At 39.3% G+C, this 26937-nt stretch overlaps 1 protein-coding gene across 1 annotated transcript in view; it reads right to left on the reverse strand.

Moving 5' to 3' along the window:
- Positions 1–26937, reverse strand: part of LOC105186657 (neurotrimin) — a 98984-nt gene that overhangs the window by 40716 nt on the left and 31331 nt on the right. Inside the window, exons 6-8 of the mRNA XM_025301520.1 lie at positions 19575–19672; positions 18241–18543; positions 13704–13896 (exon numbers count right to left, since the gene is read on the reverse strand). Of these exons, the coding sequence (XP_025157305.1) occupies positions 13704–13896; positions 18241–18543; positions 19575–19672 (594 nt within the window). The remainder of the gene's footprint in view (positions 1–13703; positions 13897–18240; positions 18544–19574; positions 19673–26937) is intronic.

A 26937-nucleotide genomic window follows, 5' to 3' on the forward strand; every position in this document is an offset into this window, starting at 1 on the left:
CTCTGGTGTGGTGTGATGGATCCATGTTTCGTCTACGGTAACGAAACGGCGCAAAAACTCGTTCGGACTGCGGCTGAACATCGCCAAACACTCCTTTGAAATGGTCACACGGTTGCACTTATGGTCGAGTGTGAGCAATCGCGGCACCCATCGCGCGGATAGCTTTTTCATGTCCAAATATTCATATAAAATGTGATGTACCCGCTCAGTTGAGATGCCTACAGCCTCAGCCACTTCACGCACTTTCATTCTCCGATCGTCCAATATCATTCCATGGATTTTATCGACGATTTCTGGCGTGACGACCTCTTTTGGGCGACCTGAACGTTCGGCGTCACTTGTGCTGGTACGACCACAACGAAACTCAGTAAACCACTTCTTAACCATTGAAATTGATGGTGCAGAGTCTCCATAGTATTTATCAAGCTTTGCCTTGGTTTCGGTGATGGTTTTTTTACGCAAAAAATAATGCTTAATCAGCACACGAAATTCACTTTTTTCCATTAAAATTTTTCGTTAAAATTCATGAGGTTGTCTGCTTTCAATGGCTGTCAAACACTAACTAAATGGCGCAGCTTGCCCAAACTTGTACAGTAGTCTATTAATAGATGGCAGTTGACGGGAGCAGTGCTGCATTAAAAAAAAAGTTACTGCGCGGAAAATTCAAAAAGTCACTGACTTATCAAACTGTCCTTGTATATATTTCAGAAGCTGTTCGTATATCCCACAGTGCAATGACAGATAACGACTATGCAGAATATGTATCGAAATGGCTTGCACAAGCGACTGTACGGATTTCAAGGCAAAAAATTGGAGAAACGGTGGCTCATGATTAACAATGATATTATCATTTAATATAGTATTTTTATTAATAGTTTTATTAATAGTATTAATATATTTTTCATTTATATGTGTTCCTTTTACATATACGTGTTCATAATTTTTTATAGTTCTTTGATGTTTTTCGTTTATTTTTTACTATCAAAGCAGATAAAACACTTTATTTATGTTTTATATACATATGTTTATATTTTGTTACGAACACCATTATGTATGTGCACCATTTAGTATATTAAGCAAAGAAGCAAATTTTTATTTAATATTAATTGTTGTAATATACTTTTACAAATAAATATATATACATATGTTATAATTTTGACTTATTAATAGTTACAATATTACTGCGATTGCTGTTTAACATAATATCTATACTATGGTATGTGAGTCTAACTAATAACTTTGCAATTATGATATCCTACGTAATACAGCTGTTTGCTAATTTCTACAGATATCTTGTGGATATTAAATGACAAAAATACTTCGGTATATTATGACAATATTCAAATATCCGTTTTTATTACATTTTTATAATAAAATATAACATTGACGTAATTGTTATATTTCGTTTTAGATGTAATAAAAAGCGGACTTTTAATATCGCAATTATGTTATACTGACAATTTTGCCATCTGCTGATATCTGTGGAAAAAAGATTAACACATAATTATGTTATATGGAGTTTAATTACAAAATGCTGAATACATGTTTCAGAATGGTTTAGTTGCATATATTAGAGCTATAGTTAGAGCTATATAATATTATATTGTTTAATTTTGTATATTACAGCTATTATGCCACTCTATACACACACACACACACACACACACACATATGTATATACAGGGTGTCTCAGAACTTTGGGACACGGATTCCGTAGGGACATAGAGCTAAGTGAGAGGAACAAAAAAGTCCTCTACCATAATGTGAAAATCGTAATAGTTTTTTAGTAATAACCGCGTAAAGTTTGGCGTTTTCCACGCCCAGCACGGCCTATAGACACTACGCGGCAAGCTGTATGCGTTGGGGCTGAGCGATAACGCGTCTCGCGCTAACTGTCGCGATGGTGTCTTGGCGCTTTGACGCCGCGCCAAGACGCCATCGCTTTGTTGGCAAAGCACAATACTTGGTTGGCAAAGAACCCAGAGTTTCATAAACGGACCAAGCATATTGATTTGCGTTTTCATTATGTACGAGAGAAAGTACCAGCCAAGGAGATAGTCCGTTAAGTATGTTCTTACAAGATCCCAATTAGCGGATATATTAATTAAAGCTCTTCCGAAGGAGCGGTTTTATACGATCTATACTAAGTTGCAAATAGTTGCCAAACCAACAAAGTACTTAGACCGAGGGAGTGTTGTGGTTTGAATTTGAATTTTGTCTAGCGCGCTTTGTGACGTTTGCACTAATGTGTCAGCGGACAGATGCGTGGCGCGCGTGTGGTAGGAGGAGAAGCAAGTCTTTAGTCAGTTAGTTAGTCGTGAGAGCATGCTCGAGGAAGTAGCTTCTTCCTATAGAGTTAGGTTAATCTATATACTGGGAAGACCGAGTTCAAGTGTATTGTGTTCCTTTTTGATAATATAGTTGTGTACTAAATAAAAGTATACTAATCCTATCTTGCTTGTGCTTAATCCGCTGTTCCTGCGTTGATAAATTTCAACAGTAACTGTGTTCATTGGGCATCTACAGAAAAGCGGAATGGAATTTCTGATTGATTACATAGCTTTCCACCATTTCTTTCATTTGTTATTGTTCCGTTTTGCTATTTCTTTCTCTATCGAAATGCACCCCTATTCGCAATAGAAAGCATTTGCAGCTTTTAATGGATTGCATGAATAGTTGTGTTGTATAACATCAATGTAATATGAACGTAATTATTGTTATATAACATGTTACATTACTGTTATATTATTATGATATTTATATTATTATAATGTTATATTATTATGTTATATTATTATAATATTATCTTTAGTTTATGACAAAACAGTGTAACATACATAACAGAAATATATTACAACTATGAAATCAAATTATATAACCTCAATATAACTAGAGTATAACATATGTTATATTACATGTTACTCCTATGTTATATAACAGTTGTATTCTGTGTTTGCTAGGTATACTATACTGCCTATACTGATATTCATCGCATAGCTGTGAAAGAAATAGTGATGGAGCTCGAATGGGAGGTTTTCCCACATTCAACGTATTGTCCGAATCTGGGCCCAAGCGATTATCATCTGTTTCGATCGATGCAACACGCTTTACAAGATATACATTTCCACCCAGCAAAACAGAATATAACTGTTATATAACATAGGAGTAACATGTAATATAACATGTTATACTCTAGTTATAGTAAGGTTATATAATTTGATTTCATAGTTGTAATATATTTAATTTTGTTATACAGGGTGTCGCAGAACTTTGGGACACGGGTTGCGTAGCGACATAGAGCTAAGTAAGAAGAACAAAAAAGTCCTCTACCATAATGTGAAAATCGTAATAGTTTTTTTAGTAATAATCGCGTAAAGTTTGTCGTTTCCCACGCCCATCGTGGCCTATAGATGCTCCGCGGCAAGCTGTGTGCATAAGGACTAAGCGATAACGCGTCTTACACTGACCGTCGCGTTTATTTCTTGTTTGGAGGAAACACGAGCTTTTGATTGAAATATACGTCGATTTGATTGAACATCGAATGCAGTATATGGTTTACTGAGCCTACTTTTGCGGCGGCGGCTCCTGCTCCGGTTCCCGTTTCTACTCGTATGCGTAGCGACAGCATGGTGTGAGCAAGATCTATATCAGGTGTAGTAAAATGAAATCCATTATTTTTCCAATAGATGGCTTTAGTTATCTGTATTTCGCGTTGTATGAGTCCGATCGGGTTCCACTAGATGGCGTTAGAAAGATGAGATTTCGTACTAAAAAAACTTTTGTGACAGTTTTGTGACTAGTTGACACAGTTTTGTTTGAGCGCGCGTCAAAGATGGACACTAGCAAAGAGAAAATACGTCATATTTTACAGTTTTTCTTCGATAAAGGCGAAAACGCAAGCCAGGCGGCTGAAAATGTGAATAGTGTTTATGGTCCTGATACTGTAACAGCCAATCACGCGCAATTTTGGTTTCGTCGATTCCGTTCCGGTAATTTCGATGTCAAAGATGCACCACGTACTGGAAGGCCAATTGTCGAAAATATCGATAAAATCATGGACATTATCGAGTCCGACCGTCATGTAAGCACTGTTTCGATTGCCCAAGAGCTAAAGATTGCACAACAAACTGTTTGGAACCATTTGAATAAAGCTGGATACAAAAAGAAGCTCGATGTATGGGTGCCACACGAGTTAACGAAAAAAAACCTCATGGACCGAATTTCCATCTGCGAATCGCTGCTGAATCGCAACACCATCGACCCATTTCTGAAGCGGTTAGTCACTGGTGATGAAATGTGGATCACTTACGACAACGTCAAGCGAAAACGGTCGTGGTCGAATCGCGGTGAGCCGGCGGAAACGGTGGCCAAGCCAGGATTGACGGCCAGGAAGGTTTTGCTGTGTGTTTGGTGGGATTGGCAGGGAATTATCTACTATGAGCTGCTCCCCTATGGCAAAACTCTTAACTCGGAACTGTACTGTCAACAATTGGACCGTCTGTAGGAAGCAATCGCCCAGAAGCGGCCAGCTTTGGCCAATAGGAGAGGAATTGTGTTCCATCAGGACAACGCCAGGCCACATACATCGATAACGACTCGCCAGAAGCTCCGGGAGCTTGGTTGGGAGGTTCTTATGCATCCACCTTATAGTCCGGACCTGGCACCAAGTGACTACCATCTGTTCCTGTCCATGGCGAACAATTTTGCTGGTGAAAAATTCGCTTCAAGAGAGGCTTGTGAAAATCGACTGTCTCAATTTTTTGCCAATAGGGACGAGGGCTTCTATGAGAGAGACATAATGAAATTACCTTCAAAATGGCAACAAGTTATCGAACAAAACGGCGCATATTTGACCTAAATCGGATCATTCTAACTATGGTAATTAAAGTTTTCAATTTCATGCAAAAATAATGGATTTCTTTTTACTATACCTGATATATAACACAATTATATTACAACTACGAAACCAAATTATATAACATCAATATAACTAAAGTATAACATATATTATATTACATGTTACTCCTACGCGCTTATTGTTTATAACAATATGTTAGTCTTCATAACATTAATGAGGTTAATGACCTTGATGACAAATATGAAAATTATTGACATTGGAAGGGTAGTCCCTTTTCTCCATATTTACCATTCTTCATTTTTTATTTCCAGGAACATTTCAGTATTTCAAGGTAAATATTTAGAGAAAAGAAAGAAATTGCATAATTACTCAGGTAATGAATAAAGAATTTCATAGAAACGCAGTTTTTCGAATTCTTACACAGTCTGAAATGATTTCTTACTTTCTTTGAAAGTGTTCTAATTCACGCAGTTTCTTGTAGTTTTTTGTAGAAATATTTTCGCCAGAGATATTATACTCACATACAGAAAGATTTCTTTAGGTTTAATATTCTTACTTGTTCGATTTTGAGTTGATTCATTAAAATATATTTTTATAATATTATTTTTAGAAATAAAAACTCTATTTCATTGAAAAAAACCATGTTGATAAAAGACAGGATTTGAAATAACATTTTTCAAAAGTGTTTCTGTAGATTTAATAATTAAAACATTTTATTTAGACTTCCTTGAATTTGTTTCAAAAAATTTTTTTGTGTTAATCATTATAATACTCCATTACCAGTAATTTTAAAACACAGCCTATACTGATATTCGTCGCATATCGAATGTTGTTGCGTTGTTTTAATTTTTGACATGGAAGGTTATAATGTTCTGTGAATACTGTAAGGACACATTATATAAGCACAAGTCACAAGAACATCGTTGGAGTCTTTGGGATAACTGCGTGCCATTCGACTGTCAGGTTAAGCAAAGCCTAGTATGGTCAACACATGGGAAGGTAACCGCTTGGAATCGAAGCTATCGACAAATGCAAGACGCTAGAAAATTAGGAGTAAACTTTTTACATAACAATAATATTACAGTTATATAACATTTTAGTAACATGTGATATTTCTGTTATATAACTGCAACTTTCTATGAGTGGGAAATTACAACTAACATACGAGGGTGGTCCGATAAGTACTTAGCCTACAAAAGAAAAACGAAAATTTTGGAAAAGTGGCGATTTATTTCTCAACATAGTCTCCTTTTAGCTCGATACACTTGACCCAGCGATGCTCCAACTTCTTTAACCCGTCTGAAAAATACGTTTTCTCGAGGTCTGCAAAGTAGGCCTCCGTGGCAGCGATGACCTCCTCATTCGACTCAAATTTCTGCCCGGCGAGTGACTTTTTCAAGTTTGGAAACAAAAAGAAGTCGCACGGGGCCAAATCTGGAGAATACGGTGGATGGGGCAGCAGTTCGTAGCCCAATTCGACCAATTTGACCGTGGCGAGGGTGGAGGTGTGAGCCGGTGCGTTGTCATGGTGGAAGAGCACTTTCTTCTTCGCCAAATGGGGCCGCTTTTTCTGCAATTCGGCGTCGAATCGGCCCAATAATTCGGCATAGTACAGCCCTGTGACCGTTTTGCCCTTCTCCAGGTAGTCGATGTAGATCACACCTTGTGAATCCCAGAAAACGGTGGCCATCACCTTTCCGGCCGATAGGACAGTCTTCGCCTTCTTCGGAGCACGTTCGCCGGGTGAAGTCCACTGTTTCGACTGTTCCTTGGTCTCTGGTGTGTACCAGTGGATCCATGTTTCGTCGACGGTCACGAAACGACGCAGAAACTCCTTCGGATTGCGCTTAAACAGCGTCAAACACTGCTCTGAAGTGGTCTCACGGTTGCGCTTGTTGTCCGGAGTGAGCAAACGCGGCACCTATCGCGCCGACAGCTTTCTCATGCCCAAAATTTCATGCAGGATATGACCCACGCGGTCTTTTGAGATGCCTACTGTCTCAGCTATCTCGCGCACCTTCAATCGGCGGTCTGCCAATACGAGATCGTGGATTTTTGTCATGTTATCCTGCATGGTAGCCGTTTTCGGGTCACCTGGGCGTGGCTCATCAAAAACCGACGTGCGACCACGTTGAAACTAGTTAAACCAATTTTTGACAGTCGCCATCGAAGGAGAAGAGTCACCGTACACAGCATCCAAGCGTTCTTTGATTTCGCTGCGCGATTTCCCTTCCAAAAACAAGAATCGAATCACCGACCGATATTGCTCTTTTTCCATTTTTCTAAAATCCGCGGATACGCCCGCTTCCACACGCGGTCAAAACAAAACTACGAGTCCGATTCGGCTGAAATTTCGACAGTAGCCGTCTACGAGAATGTATTACACGATAGTAAATTTCTCTTGCGATAGTGGCGCCATCGGGCGGTGAGGTTAAGTACTTATCGGATCGCCCTCGTATATATTGCTATAATGTACACGTTATATTACGTGTTACATTTCGTTACATTACGACAATGTAACTGTTATGTAACTGTGTTTACTGGGAACGTTCCTATTTTCATGGAGATATCCGCATTTATACTATTTAAACGTTTAAGAACGTTTGTATATTATACAAAACTCAGATAGAGAATAATTTCTTTAGGTTTAATATTCTTACTTGTTCGATTTTGAGTTGTTTCATTAAAATATATTTTTACAATATTATTTTTAGAAAAAAAACTCTATTTCATTGAAGTAAACCATGTTGATAAAAAACAGGGTTTGAAATAATATTTTTCAAAAGTTTTTTTAGATTTAGTAATTAAAATTTTTTATTTAAACTTCCTTGAATTTGTTTCAAACTATTTCTTTTGTGGGTTAACCATTATAATACTCCATTATTAGTAATTTTGAAACATAGTCTATACCAGTGCTGGGAATTAAATGAGTAGCACGAGCCGGTTTCAAAGGCAACGCCCGTGCTTCCTCCACTACCTCTCGAAGCGCGGCGACCGAGCCGCCGATCGCGCGTGAGACGCTCTGCCTCAGGAACGATCTCATATAAGATATAAGTTGAGACCGCACCCTCCGTCAAACCAAAATTAAAACATTTATTTATCCTTAAAAAATAATTCTTATTCTCATTAATGATGAAATATTACGCTTTTATTTCTAATATAATAAATTCTCTTTAATAATAATATAGTGATGACAATAATTAAGAATATAATTATTAAAGTTTTGCCAATAGATTTCCACATCACCCATAAGGTACTATTGTTGATGCGTTTTATTTAAATAGTTTCCCCAGTAGGCCTACTCCACTAAAAATTAATAAAAATGAAATATATGGCTCAACAAGAAAGCGAAATGCTACATCGTGAGAAATATAAAAAACGAAAGAGGAAGAATAAGTACAGAATGCAAAATGGCCAATTTTTATAAAAATATTAATTGGATTTTCTTAAAAAAAAAACAGACCAACAATAGTACTTCATGGGTGATGTGGAAATCTATTAACAAAACTTTAATAATTATATTCTTAATTATTGTCATCACTATATTATTATTAAAGAGAATTTATTATATTAAAAATAAAAGCGTAATATTTCATCATTAATGAGAGTAAGAATTATTTTTTAAGGATAAATAAATATTTTAATTTTGGTTTGACGGCGATCTCATCTCATATCGTATATAAGACCGTTCCTGAGGCAGAATGTCTTACGCGCGATCGGCGGCTCGGCCGCTGCGCTTCGAAAGGTAGTGGGGGAAGCGCGGGCGTTGCCTCTGAAATCAGTTCGCGCTGCTCATTTAATTCCCAGCACTGGTCTATACTGATATCCGTTGCTATCGAATGTTTTAATTTTTGACATGAAAAGTTATAATGTTCTGTGATTAATATAAAGATATATATAAGCACAAGTCTCAAGAACATCGTTTAAGTCATTGGGTTAACTGCGTGACATTCGATTGTCAGGTTAAGCAAAGTTAGCGTGGTCAGCACATGGAGGAGGTGCCGCTTGAAATCGAAGCTATCGACGGACGCAAGAGGCGAGAAATTTAGCAGTAAATTTTTTATATAACAATAATATTATAGTTATATAACAGCTATATAACATTTTAATAACATGTGATATTTCTGTTATGTAACTACAACTTTCTATGAGTGGGAAATTATAATTAACGTGCATATTGCTTGTAACATACACGTTATATTACGTGTTACATTTTGTTACATTACGACAATGTAACTGTTACGTTACTGTGTTTACTGGGCATAATTACGAAAAAGTAAAAAATTGGGTTGCTGAATGGATTGGCTCAAAAGACAGACCGCTCTTTCGTCGCGGAATTCAACTTCTGCCAGGAAAGTAGGAAAAGTCATAGCTTCCGAGGGCAAATGCTTTGATTAATATATTCACGTATTTTATTATTGAAATAAATGCTTCAAAAACAAAAAAATATTGGTTTCAATGCAATTTCTTAATATTTTTCTAAAATGTTTTTACTTCAAACATAATGACTATGAGATATTCTAATGAATTAATTAGAACGCCTTACTTTGTATTTCAGAAAATTCATAATGAGAAAATACTATATTACAGTAATTTAGAAAGTTCTCAATGTAAGCTACAAGAATATAAGTAATAAAAAATAGGGATTTTCATTTAAGAAATTGAAGATGACCTTCATGATTGAAGATCACTTTCAAGCGACTACCCAAGGCAAAATTATTTCTACCGTCTTATTTTCCCCTTAAAACTATTTAATTTTTGTCTGAAATATTTTTTTTATCGGTTCTAGTTTCCAAAATGTTTGGTTGGATGAATTAAAATAGGCTATCCTATATAATGTATAATACTTTTTCACACAACTGGTACATTATTAAATATATATATTAATATAATTAAATTATAATTAAATATATATATTAAATATATTATTAAATTCCGTATGTGTGAGAACTAGAGATATATTACATATATCAGAAGAAATACACTCAAACGCAAAAAACCCGGTACACTAAAAATTTGGGAAAAAATTACAAAATTTCAAATGATCATAACTTGGTAAATAATGAAGATACAAATATGCGCAGAAATGCAAAATGAAGCTTGAAACGTCCTCTTTAAGAATATCTGAATGGCAATTATGCTCGGCCATTTTTTTGTAAATGGCGGATGATAAAGTGAGAGGATGCAAAATTGATAATCAAAGGTCCGTGTTTGCGATGGTGCATGATGTGCATCAGGTATCGCAGCGTAATGGGACCAAATGCACATGAAAGTATAGAGTGTTATCTTTAAAATGCTACTTTACCGAGCTCGATGTGATCATTTTTCACTGAGTTGTTCCAAATTTTGCTAAAAATGCGGTTTTCTTGTTAAATTTGCATAATTCAGTGAATAAGTATCGCATCAAGCTCTATAACGAAGTATTTTAAAGAAAACATTCTATACTTTTAGGTACTTTTAGTCCCATTGAGCTGCGACACCTACTTCGCTCCATGCGCCGTCGCACGCTCGAACCTTTTTTTAGCAACATTTCATGTTCTCCTTTTTATCACCCGCCATTTTGAAAAAATATCGTTGCGCACAATTTCGATAGATCTTTCGAAAAGTACGGTTTCAAAGCTTTCAAACCGTTTTTGAAATTTGCTGCTAGGATATTTAGATGTCGAGATATTCAATTTCGAATTTGCAACAAATGTCGATTCAGCGAGGCTTAAGGGGCTAAGAGGCTCTGCGGTTCGTTTGGCTCTTTCATAATTTCAATAGCTGTGTTCATGTTTCTCTATATAATAATTTACATAACCAGCACAATATATTCAATGATTTGCATTTATTATTTTGAAAGCCAGGGAAATGAAAGTAAAATTCTATTTAGGTTCTTCATTTTGCGTAATCGATATTACGTAATAAAGATGAATTGCGTTTTAAGATACCGCTGTCATTAGCTCAAATTATGTTTGTGTCTTCCCAATACAAACCGCATGGAGTTTTACTGGTAGAAAAAGTCCCATTGTATGTAGTGTGTGTGTGTGTGTGTGTGTGTGTGTGTGTATTTGTACACCACAAGGATAAGGACCCCGTGGTTCGTCAGCTCCACAGTATTTCAAGATTTCACACCCTCCTTGTGGTGTGTGTGTGTGTGTGGTGTTACAGCAGAGATAAGGACCCCGCAGTTCGTCACTCCTGCAGTAATTAATGACTCCAAACCCTCTCTGCTGTGTGTGTGGTGTGTGTGTACTAATAGTGGGTATGACTGCCCCGTGCGCGTATTACCTCATTCATACGATCAGGCATACTCCTTATTAGTCTTTTAATTTCATCCTGCGTAATTGTATTCCATTCGTTTTCGAGAATTATTCGCAGTTCTCGCAGTGACTGAGGAGCAGGTACGTGATTTCGTACTTTCCTGCCGAGGTTGTCCCATAAGTGTTCGATTGGATTTAAATCTGGACTATTTGCTGGCCAATCGAGTCGATTTATGCCAATTTCATCGAAGAAATCAAGCACTCGCAGTGTGTGGTCGAGCATTGTCTTGCATAAACAAGAAGTTCTTTCCGATGAAGGGTGCGTACGGAACAACATACGGAATGAGTATGTCTTCCACGTATACATCTGCGTTCATATTCTTGTCAAAAAAGTGCAGATCTGTATGAGCATTAGCTGAAATTCCTGCCCAAATCATTACAGAGCCTCCATTGTAGCTATGCCTCTCACTTACCGTACAGTCTGCAAATCGTTCTCCACCGCGACGATAAACTCGTTCTCGTCCATCTGGAGAATAGACACAAAAACGAGATTCATCGCTAAAGAGTACTTTGCTCCAGTCTGCGTAAGTCCAGTCTCTATGCTCAACTGCAAAATTGAGTCGAGCTACGCGATGGTGACATTTAAGCAAAGGTACAGCTGCTGGCCTGCGCGAAAGCAGATTTTGTTCTTTTAATCTTCTCCGAACGGTGTTAACGGATACATTAATGTTGCGGACATCCCTTAAATTGTTTCTAATTTGAACAGATGTTCGATGTCTGTCTCTTAACGAATTTGAAACAATAAATCGGTCATCATTGTGATTGGTACATCGAGGACGTCCCGAACCAGGCCTTCTATGGAAAGAATTGGTTTGTAAGTACCTGGCATAAGCACGTTGCACAGTTAAATCTGCACTGACAAATCAAGTGCCTGAGCAACGTACCTTCGACTTCTGCCATCTTCAATTAAAGCAATAACTTGAGCAGCCTTTTCAGGATTTATCGTCGCCATAATGGACGCAATAATTTCGATGCGAAACAATCAATTATGGTTTAAATTGATAAAGTTGCACGAAGCAACGCGCCTCGAAAGGAAAAGATCACGGAAAAAGAAAGTCGCACGAGGCAGCGCTTATCGGAGTGAACACGTTCGGAAAAGGAAAATTGTTTGTCTTTGTTTATTGTCTTGGCACATACATTTAAGAAAAATCCAGTCAAGTCAGGCGTTAAAGCCCGGCGCACCGACAGAATCTCAGTCAAGCCAGAACGTAAGCCCGGCGTACTGACAAACTCGCGAAGTCCAGCGTACAAGAGATAGTGCCACTATCGGCGGGGGGCCGCCGAGGGGCTCGCGCGCGCGACAACCCAGATCGCCGCGTCGCGGCGGCTCCGTGGACTAGGAGCGCCAGGGAATTTCGACGTTCAGGTGGCGTCCAGCGACTCGGCATCCCGCGCGCCAGGTCACCGCTCAGGCGCGATCCTGAACAGCATATTCAAGCTGTGTACCATAATGGCCAATCGTACGGAGAAGGTAGAGTGCTAGGGACAGCTTCGCGAACTAAAGTGTATACCACAGTGATCATGCGTAACTGAAGGGTAAAGAATGATAACTTTTGATAAAAATTAAATTTCCAATTCGCAAAATTGTGTAAATTATTGTATAGAGAGTAATGAACGCGGCTATTGAAATTATGAAAGAGCCAAACGAACCGCAGAGCCTCTTAGCCCCTTAAGCCTCGCTGAATCGACATTTGTTGCAAATTCGAAATTGAATATCTCGACACCTAAATATCCTAGCAGCAAATTTCAAAAACGGTTTGAAAGCTTTGAAACCGTACTTTTCGAAAGATCTATCGAAATTGTGCGCAACGATATTTTTTCAAAATGGCGGGTGATAAAAAGGAGAACATGAAATGTTGCTAAAAAAAGGTTCGAGCGTGCGACGGCGCATGGAGCAAAGTAAGTGTCGCAGCTCAATGGGACGAAAAGTACCTAAAAATATAGAATGTTTTCTTTAAAATACTTCGTTATAGTGCTTGATGCGATACTTATTCACTGAATTATGCAAATTTAACAAGAAAACCGCATTTTTAGCAAAATTTGCAACAACTCAGTGAGAAATGATCACATCGAGCTCGGTAAAGTAGCATTTTAAAGATAACACTCTATACTTTCATGTGCATTTGTCCCATTACGCTGCGATACCTGATGCACACCATGCACCATCGCAAACACGGACCTTTGATTATCAATTTTGCATCCTGTCACTTTATCATCCGCCATTTACAAAAAAATGGCCGAGCATAATTGCCATTCAGATATTCTTAAAGAGGACGTTTCAAGCTTCATTTTGCATTTCTGCGCATATTTGTATCTTCATTATTTACCAAGTTATGATCATTTGAAATTTTGTAATTTTTTCCCAAATTTTTAGTGTACCGGGTTTTTTGCGTTTGAGTGTATATTAAGTCAAACAAATAAACTAAAAAAATATAAAAAATATAAAAATATAAAAAATATATTAACGCGATAGATAAGGAAAGAAGAGGAAAAAGAAAAACATAGTTATATACATCAGCGTCCAACTTATCTTTATTACTTACTGGCTCCTTCAGTGTGGAAGCGTAGTATCTCCGAGGGATGGCTCCAACCATAACGATTTCTGGATAAAACGACAGCTTCGTAATGTGTCGCTGTGTTCAAGCCCGTTAAATTGAAAGAGCGAGTGTGTACCGGACTACTGGCGTCAGTGCTACTCGGTATATATAATTTATGCCATTTGCCACCAGTACCCCCCTGTAGCATAAAAACAGATATTTAATATTCGGTCGCAAACAGATCTTCGAAAAACACGGAATATGCTGCTGATAATGTGAATAATGTTAAATTGTGTAAAGTTTAGATTTCCATTTTATATGTTCATTTCTTTGTCTTTTTATCTATTTATTTACCTACTTTTATGGGTATATAAGCTAATAAATAATAAAAACTGCGGATCTCATAATTACTATTATTATAGAATGAACAATTGTTATTATTGCTTTTTGCTGAAACTGTACGTCTACTTTCGTATATACGAGGGTAGTTCCAGAAGTACCTGACCTGACATGTAGATTGCGGTTGTTGTTGAAAAGAATGACTATGGTAGAAAGTACCAACCTTATAAAGCTTAAGTTTGAAGTTTGACGACGCTACGTTGTTTAGTATTTGTTTGGCAGCCATCAATAGTGATCCCTCCGAGGGATGCCACCTTGTCGTGGTGGAGGGGCTCGGGCGTTCCCATGATCCACTGGGACAATACCTTCGGTCCTACCGAAGGGAGGGCCCGGTGGGGAGGAATGCCCGCTAATAGCATCTCAGGGAAAGTTACAAGACCCTCTGCGCCATGCTTGGCACAAGGTCTCGATTTTCGGGAGGGAGGCCTCCCATCCCCAAGAGCATTGCACGCTGGTGTTCCGGCAGCCTGAGGGGGTGGTTCGGGTCTACCTTCTCGCTTTGGTGGGAGCGCTACTGAGGGCATTGCACGCCGGTGCCCCGGCAGCCCGAGGGGGTGGGTCACATCTGGGTCTGCACGCCGTGAGGGCTTGGGACCCCTCACGGTACCCAGGGTGGCAGGGGACTGCGGGCCGCTCGGACATACTCTGAGGTCGGGGCCGGGGCCCCCCGGAGTGCCCGGTGGATGGGGATCGCATCATCCCTAAACCCATCCACCGGGCGGCGAGGTCAGGCTGGCTTCCGTGGGGGAGCGGTCCCGTCGGGATGTGACGGCGGTAACTTAGCTCCTTCCACGGGGCCCTCCGCGTGGCGGCGCTGTTGAGGTTCGGAGACAGGGGGCCAAGAAACGGAAGAGGGAGGAGGTGGCGGGAACTTCCAGGACATCGCCGGCCCCTTCAGACGCATCGGCAGCCACCACGGTGCTGATGGAGGAGGATCCGGTGATTCCAGATGAAGTGAGCTATTCCCTGGTGTTGTGGAATAAGTGGGACGAGGAGCGGGAGCCCTCGTCCCACTTATTCCACTTGGCCCTAAACGATGTGAGGTCCTTGTTTGATGGCTTGGACGAGGTATGGGATGAAGGATATGAGGAAATGGCCTCGGTCAGGATTCGAGAATTCTTCATTAACACTAGGAAGTGTGTACAACTCCTTTGTAAGGATGGGAGGACTATGCATATGAGGAAGGCAGAGCTCACGAAGGAGCTAAGATTGAGCAAAGAGGAGGTGAAGAAGCTGAAGGCTGAACTTGAGTTCAGCAGGGAATATAGGGAGGAACTCTCGAAAGGAATGGACCTAAGGTCCAAGGAGGTGGAGCAGGCCAATAGGGCAAGGGAGAAGTCAGAGTCCAGCTTGGCGGCTGGAAAGAAGTAGGTGAGGCTCCTCCAGAGCCAGCTGGACAAAGCCAGGGAAGAATTTGAGATGATGCGGAAGAAGCCCGAGTGGAGGTCGACGGGGACGATGACGAGAGAGACGAAGGAGTGGCACCTCAGGAAGGAAGTTGCCACCCAGAAGGACGATGAAGGTGGGATAGAGTGGTGGAGAATCTCTGGGTCTGGGGGTCGACGTTCCTTTCCGGACGGAGGCTCCCCTGCCCCTGGCTCGGGACGCGGAGGCGCTCTGCGGTGCTCCCACGGAGGAGATGGAGTGGGAGACTGCGGAACATTGCAAGAGGAAGAGGAAGAAGAGTATAGGAGAGACTGGGGGAGGAACGGAGGATGAACGGGCTGGGGACGCCCAGTCTCAGGGCATGAAGCGTGGAAAGATGGAGGAGGGCGGATCTTACCCCCCGGGGATCATCTCCCACTAGTGGAGGAGGACGTGGGAGGATGGAGGGAGGACGGATTTTGCCCTCTTTTGGATCACCTCCCACCGGTGGAGGAGGACGTGGTCAGGAGAGGTTGAGGGGGAAGGGGAGGAGTGGGGTGATGCCCACCCCTGGTCCCCCGCCAACACAGGGTAGGATATGGCCGCGGCTGCCGGAAACAGCCGCGGTCACTGTGAGGTTGGAGCGGGGGGCTTCCTATGCGAAGGCCCTCCGGCAAGCGGAGAGAATTCCCCTCGAGGACATGGGGATCCCGGGCGTGGAAGTGGGAAGGAGCGCGGATGGTGCGCTATTGCTCCGCGTCCGGAACCCTGGTCCTGAGGGGAGAAAAGCGGACAAGTTAGCCGATAAGCTAAAAGAAGTGTTATCTGAGGCGACGGTTAGTCGTCTAGTGCAGAGGGGGAAGGTCCGCCTCGTTGGGTTCAGCGAGGCAGCCCTCACGGGGCCTGGGCCTCTCTCGTTCGACGGACCCCTGGGCGGCTGCCGATATGGACGTAAGGTCTCTGCTCCGTGTAGGGGGCGGGGGTTCACCTGCCCCCGTGGTGGCGGGGTTCACCTGCCGCCTTTGTGCGGCAGGATATTGATTCCTACCGCCGTTCCGTCGGCAGTTCGATCCCTTCCGTAGTTCGGGGAGAATTTCTCCCCTGAGCGTGCCTTTGAGGGGTGGGCTTCCCACCTTGGAACCTATGAGTGAGGAAGGGATCGTCTATTAGGGGAGGCGGGAACAACCCGGTGGGGGCCGAGCCCGCCTCTTCGCCCGCCCCATTCCAGGTCATCCGGAGTGGGGTGAGGGAGGGGGGTTGGAGACCCTCCTCTTCCTCGTCGTCCAAACAGCTTTTGGCCGGCTATGGCGGAACGAATTCGCTCTGCCTGTACCTGGAGCGTCGCGGGGACGGCGTAACCTCGTCCGGAATGGTGGTTAAGGAAACCTTGCACAACAGGGGTGAGTTTTTCTTCCTCTCCAGCGAGGTAAGGTAGTACTTCCCTTTCGGACTAGGCGTCACAGTGACCCGGAGGGACACAGTGACCCGGATTTCACGGGAACAGTGATTGAGTCAATGCTTTTGCCTCTAGAGGTAGCGACGGCTCTCCCTTCCTCTCCCGGCTACCCCCCCCCCCTCATTAAGTCCCTGCGACGCGTGGTGCCTAGGTGTCGGCCTTTGGACCGTGAGGCTGCGATGGATAGGAGGGAATAGGGGACTAGTTCGCCATCCTTCGCATTCAGCTTCGCTGGTGGTCTCTCCCTGGAGTTTTAATGGATGCGAGTCCCACATAACCCCGCCTCCCCCCCCAAGGGACGGGGTACTCATAAGGGATTTCTCCAGAGTTACAAAAAAATGCCATCAATAGTGAACGCTCTCAGTGAATTTGTAAACATGGAAAAAATTAGTCATCGTTATGTGATACAATACATTCATTTGAAAGGCCTCAGTCCAACCAATATCAAAGCGGAGCTAGATTCTACTCTGGGGGAGTCTGCTCCTTCGTTTACAACAGTAAAATATTAGGTGACAGAGTTTAAACGAGGCCGTACGAGCTGCCAAGACGAACATCGCAGTGGTCGACCAAATGAGGTGACCATACCAGAAATGGTGAAGAAAATCCACAAAATGGTATTGGATGACCGTCGACTGAAAGTGCGCGAGTTAGCATGGTAGGCATTTCAAAAAGTGCCTACATCGCATATTGACTGAAAATTTGGATATGAGAAAGCTGTGCGCAAGATGGGTGCCACGATTGGAACAAAAACAGCGTCGTGAGGATGTTTCAATCGAGCGTTTGGTGAAGTTTCGCAACATTAAAGCCGAGTTTTTGCGTTGATTCATAACCATGGATGAAACATAGGTCCATCACTTCACATCTGAGATGAAGGAACAGTCAAAACAATGGACCAAGGTGGCTTGATGGCTATTTTGAGGAGCTCGACGATCCCACTATAAACAGGATATCGAAGCTATTGAACATTGCTGAGAAAAGTATATTGAGCTAAAAGGAGACTATGTAGAGAAATAAAGATATGTAGAGAAATAAAGATATTTTTCCCAAATTTTTTGTGTTTTCTTTGTTAGGTCAGGTACTTCTGGGACTACCCTCGTATGACAACCATCAAAATTATAATACGAATGACACACGAGTCGATGAGATATATTCTATTCCTCTCATTCCTTTTAATAAGATGAAAAACATAGGTTTTACTTTACGTCAATTTCACATTTTCTTCCTATCAAAGGTTTGTAATGCTATGTCTTTATTGATTTATATCTTTATTGATTTATTCCTTTATTGATTATATCGGATATTTCGGTTTCTGTAAGATCTTACCTTATATTTGCGGAACCAAAATTGATATTCAATAATGGGACTGTAACTGTCAACCTCCCAAATGAAATTGTATGATGTGCTCGATGTGCTACGCGATTCTTTTTTAAAAACCGCTGGATTCGCGATTGCCGTTAGTTCAATAGTTTTCTCGGTATTTCCTAAGAGATTCGATGCCCTACATGAATAGAAACCGTAATCGCTTGTCTTTACGTTTCTTATTATCAGGCTGTGATCATTTCCAGTATTAAGTTTCACTATCCGTGACGTGTCTTTCAGCGTCTCGTTCTTAAAGTACCACTCAACCTGAAAAGAGATCTTATTAAAAAAAAAATGATGATGATATGAGACGAAATTTTAACACTTTCGTGTCGTTTCTGTAATGTTAATTTTTATTAATCTTCAGCTTATAGGAATATAGATAACGTTAAATTATTCGATTGTTAGTTAATTAATCAAATTAATCGGTTAATTGTCAAATATCATAGGAATATAATTCTTCTACTTGGCTTTGGTTTTCCTGAGGAAATAAAAAGAACAAGACACTGTAAATCACGTTCTCTACGATTTGTCACGTGCGACTGGCTTTAGGAGATTACGGTGAGAAATTGCTTGGTGGATAGGGAGGCAGTTTTATTTAGTCACTAAACATAAAGAACTCATCGAAATCGAAAGATGATTTCTAACGTTAGCAAGAAAAATAAGTCGTAAATATTTGTATTGGACGTCAAGAGCAACAGATTGTATTTTTCGCTCACGCATACCGTTATTATAATAAACAAGATAAAATTATAAGATTTCTTATATATGTAATTAATATAAATTTAATTTTACAAATGTACTCAACTTGTTGAACCATTTTCTTTTAATTTTATAAAATATCTCATGTCGTTTCCAGTTTAATAAGGGTCTTGAGGTTATTCAACCAAGTACTCACGCGGATGTAATCTCTCATCGGCTTTGCAAGGGAAAAGCGAATCGGTTACTTAATCTTATGGAAATAAATCCTTTCAATTCGTTTCGATTCGTCTACTTTTTCATTGAAGGGCAGAGAAGGACAGAGTGTTCTTACCAAGATTTGAGGATTACGTCTTAAAATCGATGAGATTAATGAGAAGGCGCTTACAGCCGCCATATCCCTGTATAGCAAAAGTTTCTGCAGCCTTATTTCGCACACTTGTAAAATAATTAAAAGTCCAACTATGGGTTATACTGAGGCGGATTGTATGCGTACATAAAAACATGCGTTTTATGCAAGCTTATGTTAATTAGTATTCGGACTGTTAATTAATGACACGGTAATTACACGCCGTTATCGATTTTGTGGAAAAACTCACTTTCGCTTCAGGCCATGAGGTCACTGTGCAGACTAGCTTCACCCTTATTCCTGGATGTGTGTGCACCCATGTTTTCTTCACGTAGATTTCTGGCTTGTCTATTGTACGAGTTGAAAATGTTATATACGGTTATTAGTATTAATATTCGGACATTATTTGAGCAATTATTATTTTCTAAATGTAACTTTTATCGGAGTTAGGAATTCATAATTTTTTGATGAATTAAAATATATACTATAGTTGTCAGAAACGTAAATTTTCTTTTTTTTTAATAAAATTTAATAAAATAACTATATCATTTTATTTACAAATGGCATTACTTTCGAGATATTCATTGATCATTACTTTTCTTAAAATAAAATTTAATAAAATAGCCATATATATTTTTTTATAAAATAACTATATCATTTTGTTTACAGATGGCGCTACTTTCGAAAGATTCATTGATCATTACTTTTCTCAAATAGAAATCTCAATTTTTTATTATATCATCTTTTTCTATCAATTAATTTTAACCACTTTTGTCTGAAACAATTTTTTATTTGCTTAATATTTTTGGAGGTATTTAAAGAAAACTTGATAACTTTTTCAATATTTAACTTACGATATCTCACTAACTATTTGTCAGAAGAAAAAATAGTACTATAATATATTTTATTACTCTATTTAGTTTCAAGAATATACTACTACATACTAATAGAGTACTAATAGTACTCTAATAGTACATAATAATAGGGTACTAATAGTACCCTAATTTTTGTTAACTTATTGACTTTTGGAAATTTCAAAATTATCAAATTAACGAAAGTCAAGACGTTATTGTAACAATATATTTTTGAGATCAAACAGAGTAAAAACGTCTAGTATATAGTATTTTTCCTTCCGACAAATAGTTAGCGAGATGTCGTAAGTTAAATGTTGAAGAAGTTACTAAGTTTTCTTAAATATCTCAAAAAATATTAGGCAAAAGATGTTTCAGACAAAACTTAAAATTAATTGGTAAAAAAAGATGATATAATAAAGAATTAGTATTTCGAGATTTAAGAAAAATAATGATCAGTGAATATCTCGAAAGAGTCCATTTGTAAATAAAATAATATAATTGTTTTATGTCCTCTTTGAAACCATATAACTTTTGTCTGAAACGTTTTTGATCATCTTCCATATTTTTCGAGATTTTGCCTAGTTCATTTAAAATGGAACACTCTGTAGAACGGAGGTTAAAATTTTATCAAGATAATGATCTAAAATATAAATCACATATAATTCAAGAATGTTTAATATATAATTGATATACGAGGTGTCTTAAGAATATCGGAACCCCCGGATAACTTTGCAGGATTAAGTTTTCATGAAAAATTTTAAATACAAAAGTTGTATAAAATCGAGTAACGGACTTGATAATGATCTTAAATTTGACTTTGGTTATGATCTTCAAGGTCATTTGCAGGTCAACTTGCGTTTTTTAAATAGGAACTCTTATTTTTTGTTATACTGTTTTCTTCTACCAATTAATTTGAACAATTTTTGTCTAAAACATTTTTTTTATTTGGCTAATATTTTTTGAGATATTTGAGGAATACTTGATAACCTTTTTAATATTTAACTCACGATATCTCGCTATTTGTTAGAAGAAAAAGTGGTACTAGACTTTCATGCTTTATTTAGTCTCAAGATTATATTGTTACAGTAGTGCCCTGATTTTTGTTAATTTGATGATTTTGAAATTTCCAAAAGTCAGTAAGTTAATAAAAGTTAGGGCTTTATTGTAACAATATATTCTTGAGACTAAATAAAGTAAGAAAGTCTAGTATCACTTTTTCTTCCGACAAATAGTTAAAAAGATATGGTAAGTTAAATATTGAAAAGTTATCAAGTTTTTTTCAAATATCTTAAAAAATATTAGACAAATAAAAAAATGTTTTAGACAAAAGTTGTTCAAATTAATTGGTAGAAAAAACACAGTGTAATAACAAATAAGGGTTCCTATTTAAAAAATGCAATTTGACCTCCAAATAACTTAGAAGGTCATGGCCAAGGTCAAATTCAAGGTTACCATCAAGTCGATTACTCGATTTTCTACAACTTTTGTATTTAAAGTTTTTCATGAAAACTTGATCTTGCAAAGTTATTCGGGGCTTCCGGTGTTTTTAAGACACCTCGTATATTAATTTAATATACAGGGTACTAAATTTCAAACGTAACAGGTAAAAAATCTCGGAAACTATGAAAGATATTAAAAAAAGCTAAAACACATTCCATGATTTTGAAGGGGAAAGAGAATGCCATTATCAGTTTTTTATTTGGAGGGTATTTTCAAGGTCAGTTGAAGGTCAACCTAATTTTTTAAATTAGAAAGCTCAACTTTTCATTATATCTTCTTTTTCTATCAATTAATTTTAACAATTTTTGTCAGAAACATTTTTTATCTGCCTAATATTTTTGGAAATATTTAAAGAAACTTAGTATATTTTTCAACATTTAACTTATGATATCTCGCTAACTATTTGTCGAAAGAAAAATAGTATTAGACTTTTTTACTTTATTTATTATCAAGAATATGTTACTATAACAGTGCCCTAACTTTTGTTAATTTAATAATTTTGAAATTTCCAAAGGTCGAGAAGTTAACAAAAATTGGAGCACTATTATAGTAATATATTCTTGATAATAAATAAAGTAAAAATTCTAATACTATTTTTTCTTCTGACGAATAATTAGCGAGATAAATGCGATAGCGTAAGTTAAATGTTGAAAAAGTTACCAAGTTTTCCTTAAATATTTAAAAAAAATATTAGGCAAATAAAAAAATATTTCAGACAAAAGTTGTTCATATTAATTGGTAGAAAAAGAGGATATAATAAAAAAATTGGGCTTTCTATTTCAAAAAATTAATTGACCTTCAACTGACCTTGAAAACGCCCTCCAAATAAAAAACTGATAATGCCATTTTCTTTCCCCTTCAAAATTATGGAACACGTATTTTAGTTTTTTTTAATATCTTTCATAGTTTTCGACATTTTTTACCTGTTTTACCTGTAGGTTTGAAATTTAGCACCCTGTATATTGGTTTAAACGTATTACATCTTAGCAGAAATTTAAATTTTATAAAAAACGTCTATAGAATCTTTATAGAATTTTTATCTTTATACAATAGAAAATTTAAAGAATTTATTAAATTATAATATGCGGACTACATTTATAAGGTCGAAGGAAATTTGAAATTACAATTAGAAAAGAAATAAAGGCATATTACATTCGGTTATTTGAAAAAAATTATGTTTCATAAGTTAAAATATTGGGCTTCTGCTTCCGGAGTGCGAGTGATAGTGTGGTGAAAAGAAACGTGTGTGAAAGAGTGATTGGGAGAGGGAAAAGGGGAGAGGACAGTGGAGGTGGAGGAGAGCTAGAGAGAGAGGTGGAGTGAAGGGAGGAGTGTGGGTGGGACTTGAGGGGAGACAGGAAAGGAGGGAATGGAGGGAAAAGAGTAAGAGAAAAAGAGGTTAGGAAGGGGAAAGAAAGTAGAAGAGGCAAAGAGTATAGGAATATAGAAGAGTAGAAGCAGGGGTAAGAAGGAGCAAGATAGGAAAATATACTGGACGAAAGAGAAGATACGGGATTGGGTGATGAGGGAGAAGAAACTAGGGAGATAGATACTAGGAAGGAACTAGAAGAACGGGCGGGATAGACGGGCAAGAAAATAAGATAAAATAGGTAAGATGACGGAGCAGGGAAGGAAGTTGGGTGGGGAGCGGAGTAGAGGTGTAGGGGTGGAAAGAGAAAGAAGGGATGGGTCGGGGAACATGATGGAGGAGTTTTTGAAGAGGAAAAGGGAGAAAGAGGAAAGAGACAAGGAGGGAGAAGGAGAAGGAGGACAAGAGGAACAGCAGTTTGCATTTAAAAAGGGGAGAAGGTCGCCACAAAAAAGAGAGGAAGAGAGAGGGAGAATAGAAATGGTATGGTGGACGGGAATAAAGGAAGAGTGAAAGAGGGAAATGAGGGAGGGGTTACAGGAGATGAAGGAAGTGCTGAGAGAAGAAGTGAGAGGACAAGGGGAGGAGATTAGAAGAAAATTGGAAGACCTGAAAAAGAAAATGGAGGGAAGGGAAAGAAAATGGAAAAGAGAAAGGGAGGAATTAAGAGAGAGAATAGAAAAGTTAGAGGGTGAGGCTAGGAGAAGGAATGAGAGGGAAACAGAAGAGGTAGAAGAAGAGCGAAGGGAGAAAGAAACAGATGAAAGAATGAAAGAAATAGAGAGAAGGATGGAAATGAGAGAGAGAGAAAGAGAGAGAGAGAGAGAGAGAGAGAGAGAGAGAGAGAGAGAGAGAGAGAGAGAGAGAGAGAGGAGAAAGAGAGAGAAAGATAGAGGAGAGAAGGAGGAATATAATAGTAAGAGGGATGAAGGGAGGAGAAAGGGCGATAGGCGAGAGGCTGAGGGAGACAATCAGAGAATTAGGAATAGAGGAGATGAAGGAGTTAAAAAAGGCAAGAAAGGGGAAGGAGACAGAAGTAGAGAAAACGATAATAAGAGTAGAAAGGATGGAAGGGAAAAGGGAAATAATGAGAAGAAGGAAGGAGATATATAAAAAGGGCATAAAGGTGGAGGATGACCTAACTTGGAAAGAGAGGAAAATGAAATGGAATCTAGAAGAGATAGCAAGGGAAGAGAGGGAGAAAGGAAAAAAGGTATGGGTAAAATATGGAAGGATACAGATAGAAGGAAATGGTGGAGATGGGATGAGAAGGATGAAAAATTGAGAGACAGTGAAGGAGAAACAAAAATAGAGAAGGGGGAAGGAGACAAAGGGAAGAGGGGAGGGAGGGAAAGGTAAAGGAGGAAAGAGAGAGGAGGGAGAAGGGGAGGTTATAGAAGGTGATGTTCTGGAATGTGACAGGGCTGTGGAATAAGGATAAGGAGTTCTGGGAGAGGATAAAAAATGGGATGTGGTCATGATGATGGAAACATGGGTGGACGAGAAAGGATGGGAGAAACTGAGAGTGAGATTGCCGAAGGAATTCAGATGGAAGGTACAAATAGCGAAAAGAAGAAGTAAAAAAGGAAGAGCATGTGGAGGGATGTTGATGGGAATAAAAAGAGAAATAGGAATAGTAGAGGAGGAAGAGGAGGAACAGGAAAGAAGGATGATAGGGGTGATAAGAGTGGGGAGAAAAAATGGAGGATTATTGGGCTATATGTGATGGGAGATATGGAGATGAAAATGGAGGGGATGAAGAAATGGATGGAAGAAAGGGAAGAGGAAAGCAGGACAATAATTGGGGGAGACTTTAATGCGAGGACGGGAGAGGAGGGGGGATGGAGAAAAAGGGAGGACTGGAGGAGATGAAAGGGAGAGATCCTCGAAAGACAAAAAGGTGAATAAAGAGGGAATGAGACTGGTGCAGATCATAAAGGAAAGGGGATGGGTTATTTTGAATGGTGGAGTGAGAGGAGATGAAGGGGGAGAGTATACATATACAGGGGGGAGGGGAGAGTCGGTAATTGACTATGCGTTGGGAAATGGAGAGGTAATAGAGGAGATAGAGAGGATGAAAATAGGGGAGGAAGTGGATTCGGACCACCAACCAATTGGGATATGGATAAAGGGAGAACGAGAAAGGAGAAAGAAAGAAAGAAGAAAGAAGGATAGGCACGATAGGGACAGGGAAGGAATAGAAAAATTCAAAAGAGAAATGGGAAGGATACAAGGGGGACAAGGAAGGGTCAAGAATAAAATGAGGAGGGTGAAAGAAAGGATAAGGGAGGTGATAAGAAAGGGTTGGGAGGGGAAAGAAGGAGGAAAAGGGAATAGGAAGGGGTGGTGGGATGAAAAATGTAGGGAACGGAAGGGTGAGGTGAGAAGAGAGTTAAGGAAGTGGAGAAGAGGAGGGGGAGGAAGAGGGGAGGAGTATAGGGAAAAGAAAAGGGAATATAAAAAGTTATGTGAGAAAAAAAAGAGGAGGAGAGAGAAAGGTGGGAGAAAAAAGCGAAGGAGGCAAAAACAGAGGGGAAAGTATGGGAGATAGTGAGAAGGGAGAGGGGCAGAGGGAGGAGAGTAAACGAACTAATTAGAAAGGGAGAATGAAAGGAGCATTCATGAGGCTACTGAGGGGAGTAGAGAGAAGGGTAGTAAGAGGAGAAGCAAGGAAGGGGGGAAATGAAGAGGAGGAAATAGAGAGGGAAGAGATAAAAAAGGTAATAAAGAAGTTGAAGGAAGGGAAGGTGGTTGGGAAGGACAGAATACCGAACGAAGTATGGAAGTATGGAGGGGAAGAGATGGATAAATAGGCATGGGGGGTATGTAGAAGGGTATGGGAAGGAGAGGGGTGGCCGGAGGACTGAAAAGAAGGAATAATAATCCTGATAATAAAGAAAGGGAAAGGAGAGAAAGTCATGGAATATAAGGGGATAACACTGATGCCGTCACTTTATAAGATCTACGCGGCAGTGCTAGCGGAGAGAGTGAGGGAGGAGGTGGAGGGGAAAAGTCTGTTGTCCAGGAGTCAAGCGGGATTCAGGAAGGGGATGGGATCAGTGGATCAGATATACACACTGAACTACCTGATCAACAGGCAACTAGGAAGTGTTACGTCCTGCAGATTTAACTAACAAAATTATCTTTTCCTCTCGCGGATTTATATTCTCCTAATATAACTATAATAGGAATATATACATATACATATATAAATATAAATTAGAAAACAGACCCATCTGGCGAACAGCCGTCGCGCCAAATGGAAGGCGATTCGGGAAAATTCCATAACAGGAAACAGTGCCCTGTTGTAAAAATCTATACATCTTCGTTCAAAGTTTATATCTGGGTAGTGTTCGCCAAGTGTGTCCGTCGTCCTAGCTATAAAAATTTGAAACTCCGCGCTAACAAACCTTCAGTAAAATAAAGCAACTCAGAGCATTCCTGCTCTAAAACTTGAAACTTACATCTTCCTAATCCAAAACCATATGTGCCCTATCAGCCAACCAATAAACCTTACTTCACTGATAGTCGTAAATCTCAATCTTTCGTTTACAGCATCTTGACTTTTTCCAGCCGGCCACTTGTATACATCTCTCTATCTCACAAGAATCCACCACCATCACTAACTTGTCGCGCCTAATCATAACCTATCTACCCAAAACTACGAGACATCCACGCTCCACCCCTTATCCTATCTATATTCACGTCTTCTAGAACTAATTGTCTCCTCCCACGATGTCTTTTAACTTCGCTAATGGCTAAGATTTTTTCCCACTACTGTCAACCAGGACCAATAATAAAAGTTATTAACTAAATCTTTAACTTCATTGGGTTCTCCTTAGGGCTTCACCCCTCCCTCAAAGGGCCATCTCTCTACCCACCCTGATAGC

This window comes from Harpegnathos saltator, unplaced genomic scaffold (genome assembly GCF_003227715.2).
Source record: "Harpegnathos saltator strain DR-91 unplaced genomic scaffold, Hsal_v8.6 scaffold426, whole genome shotgun sequence".
Lineage (NCBI taxonomy): Eukaryota > Metazoa > Arthropoda > Insecta > Hymenoptera > Formicidae > Harpegnathos > Harpegnathos saltator.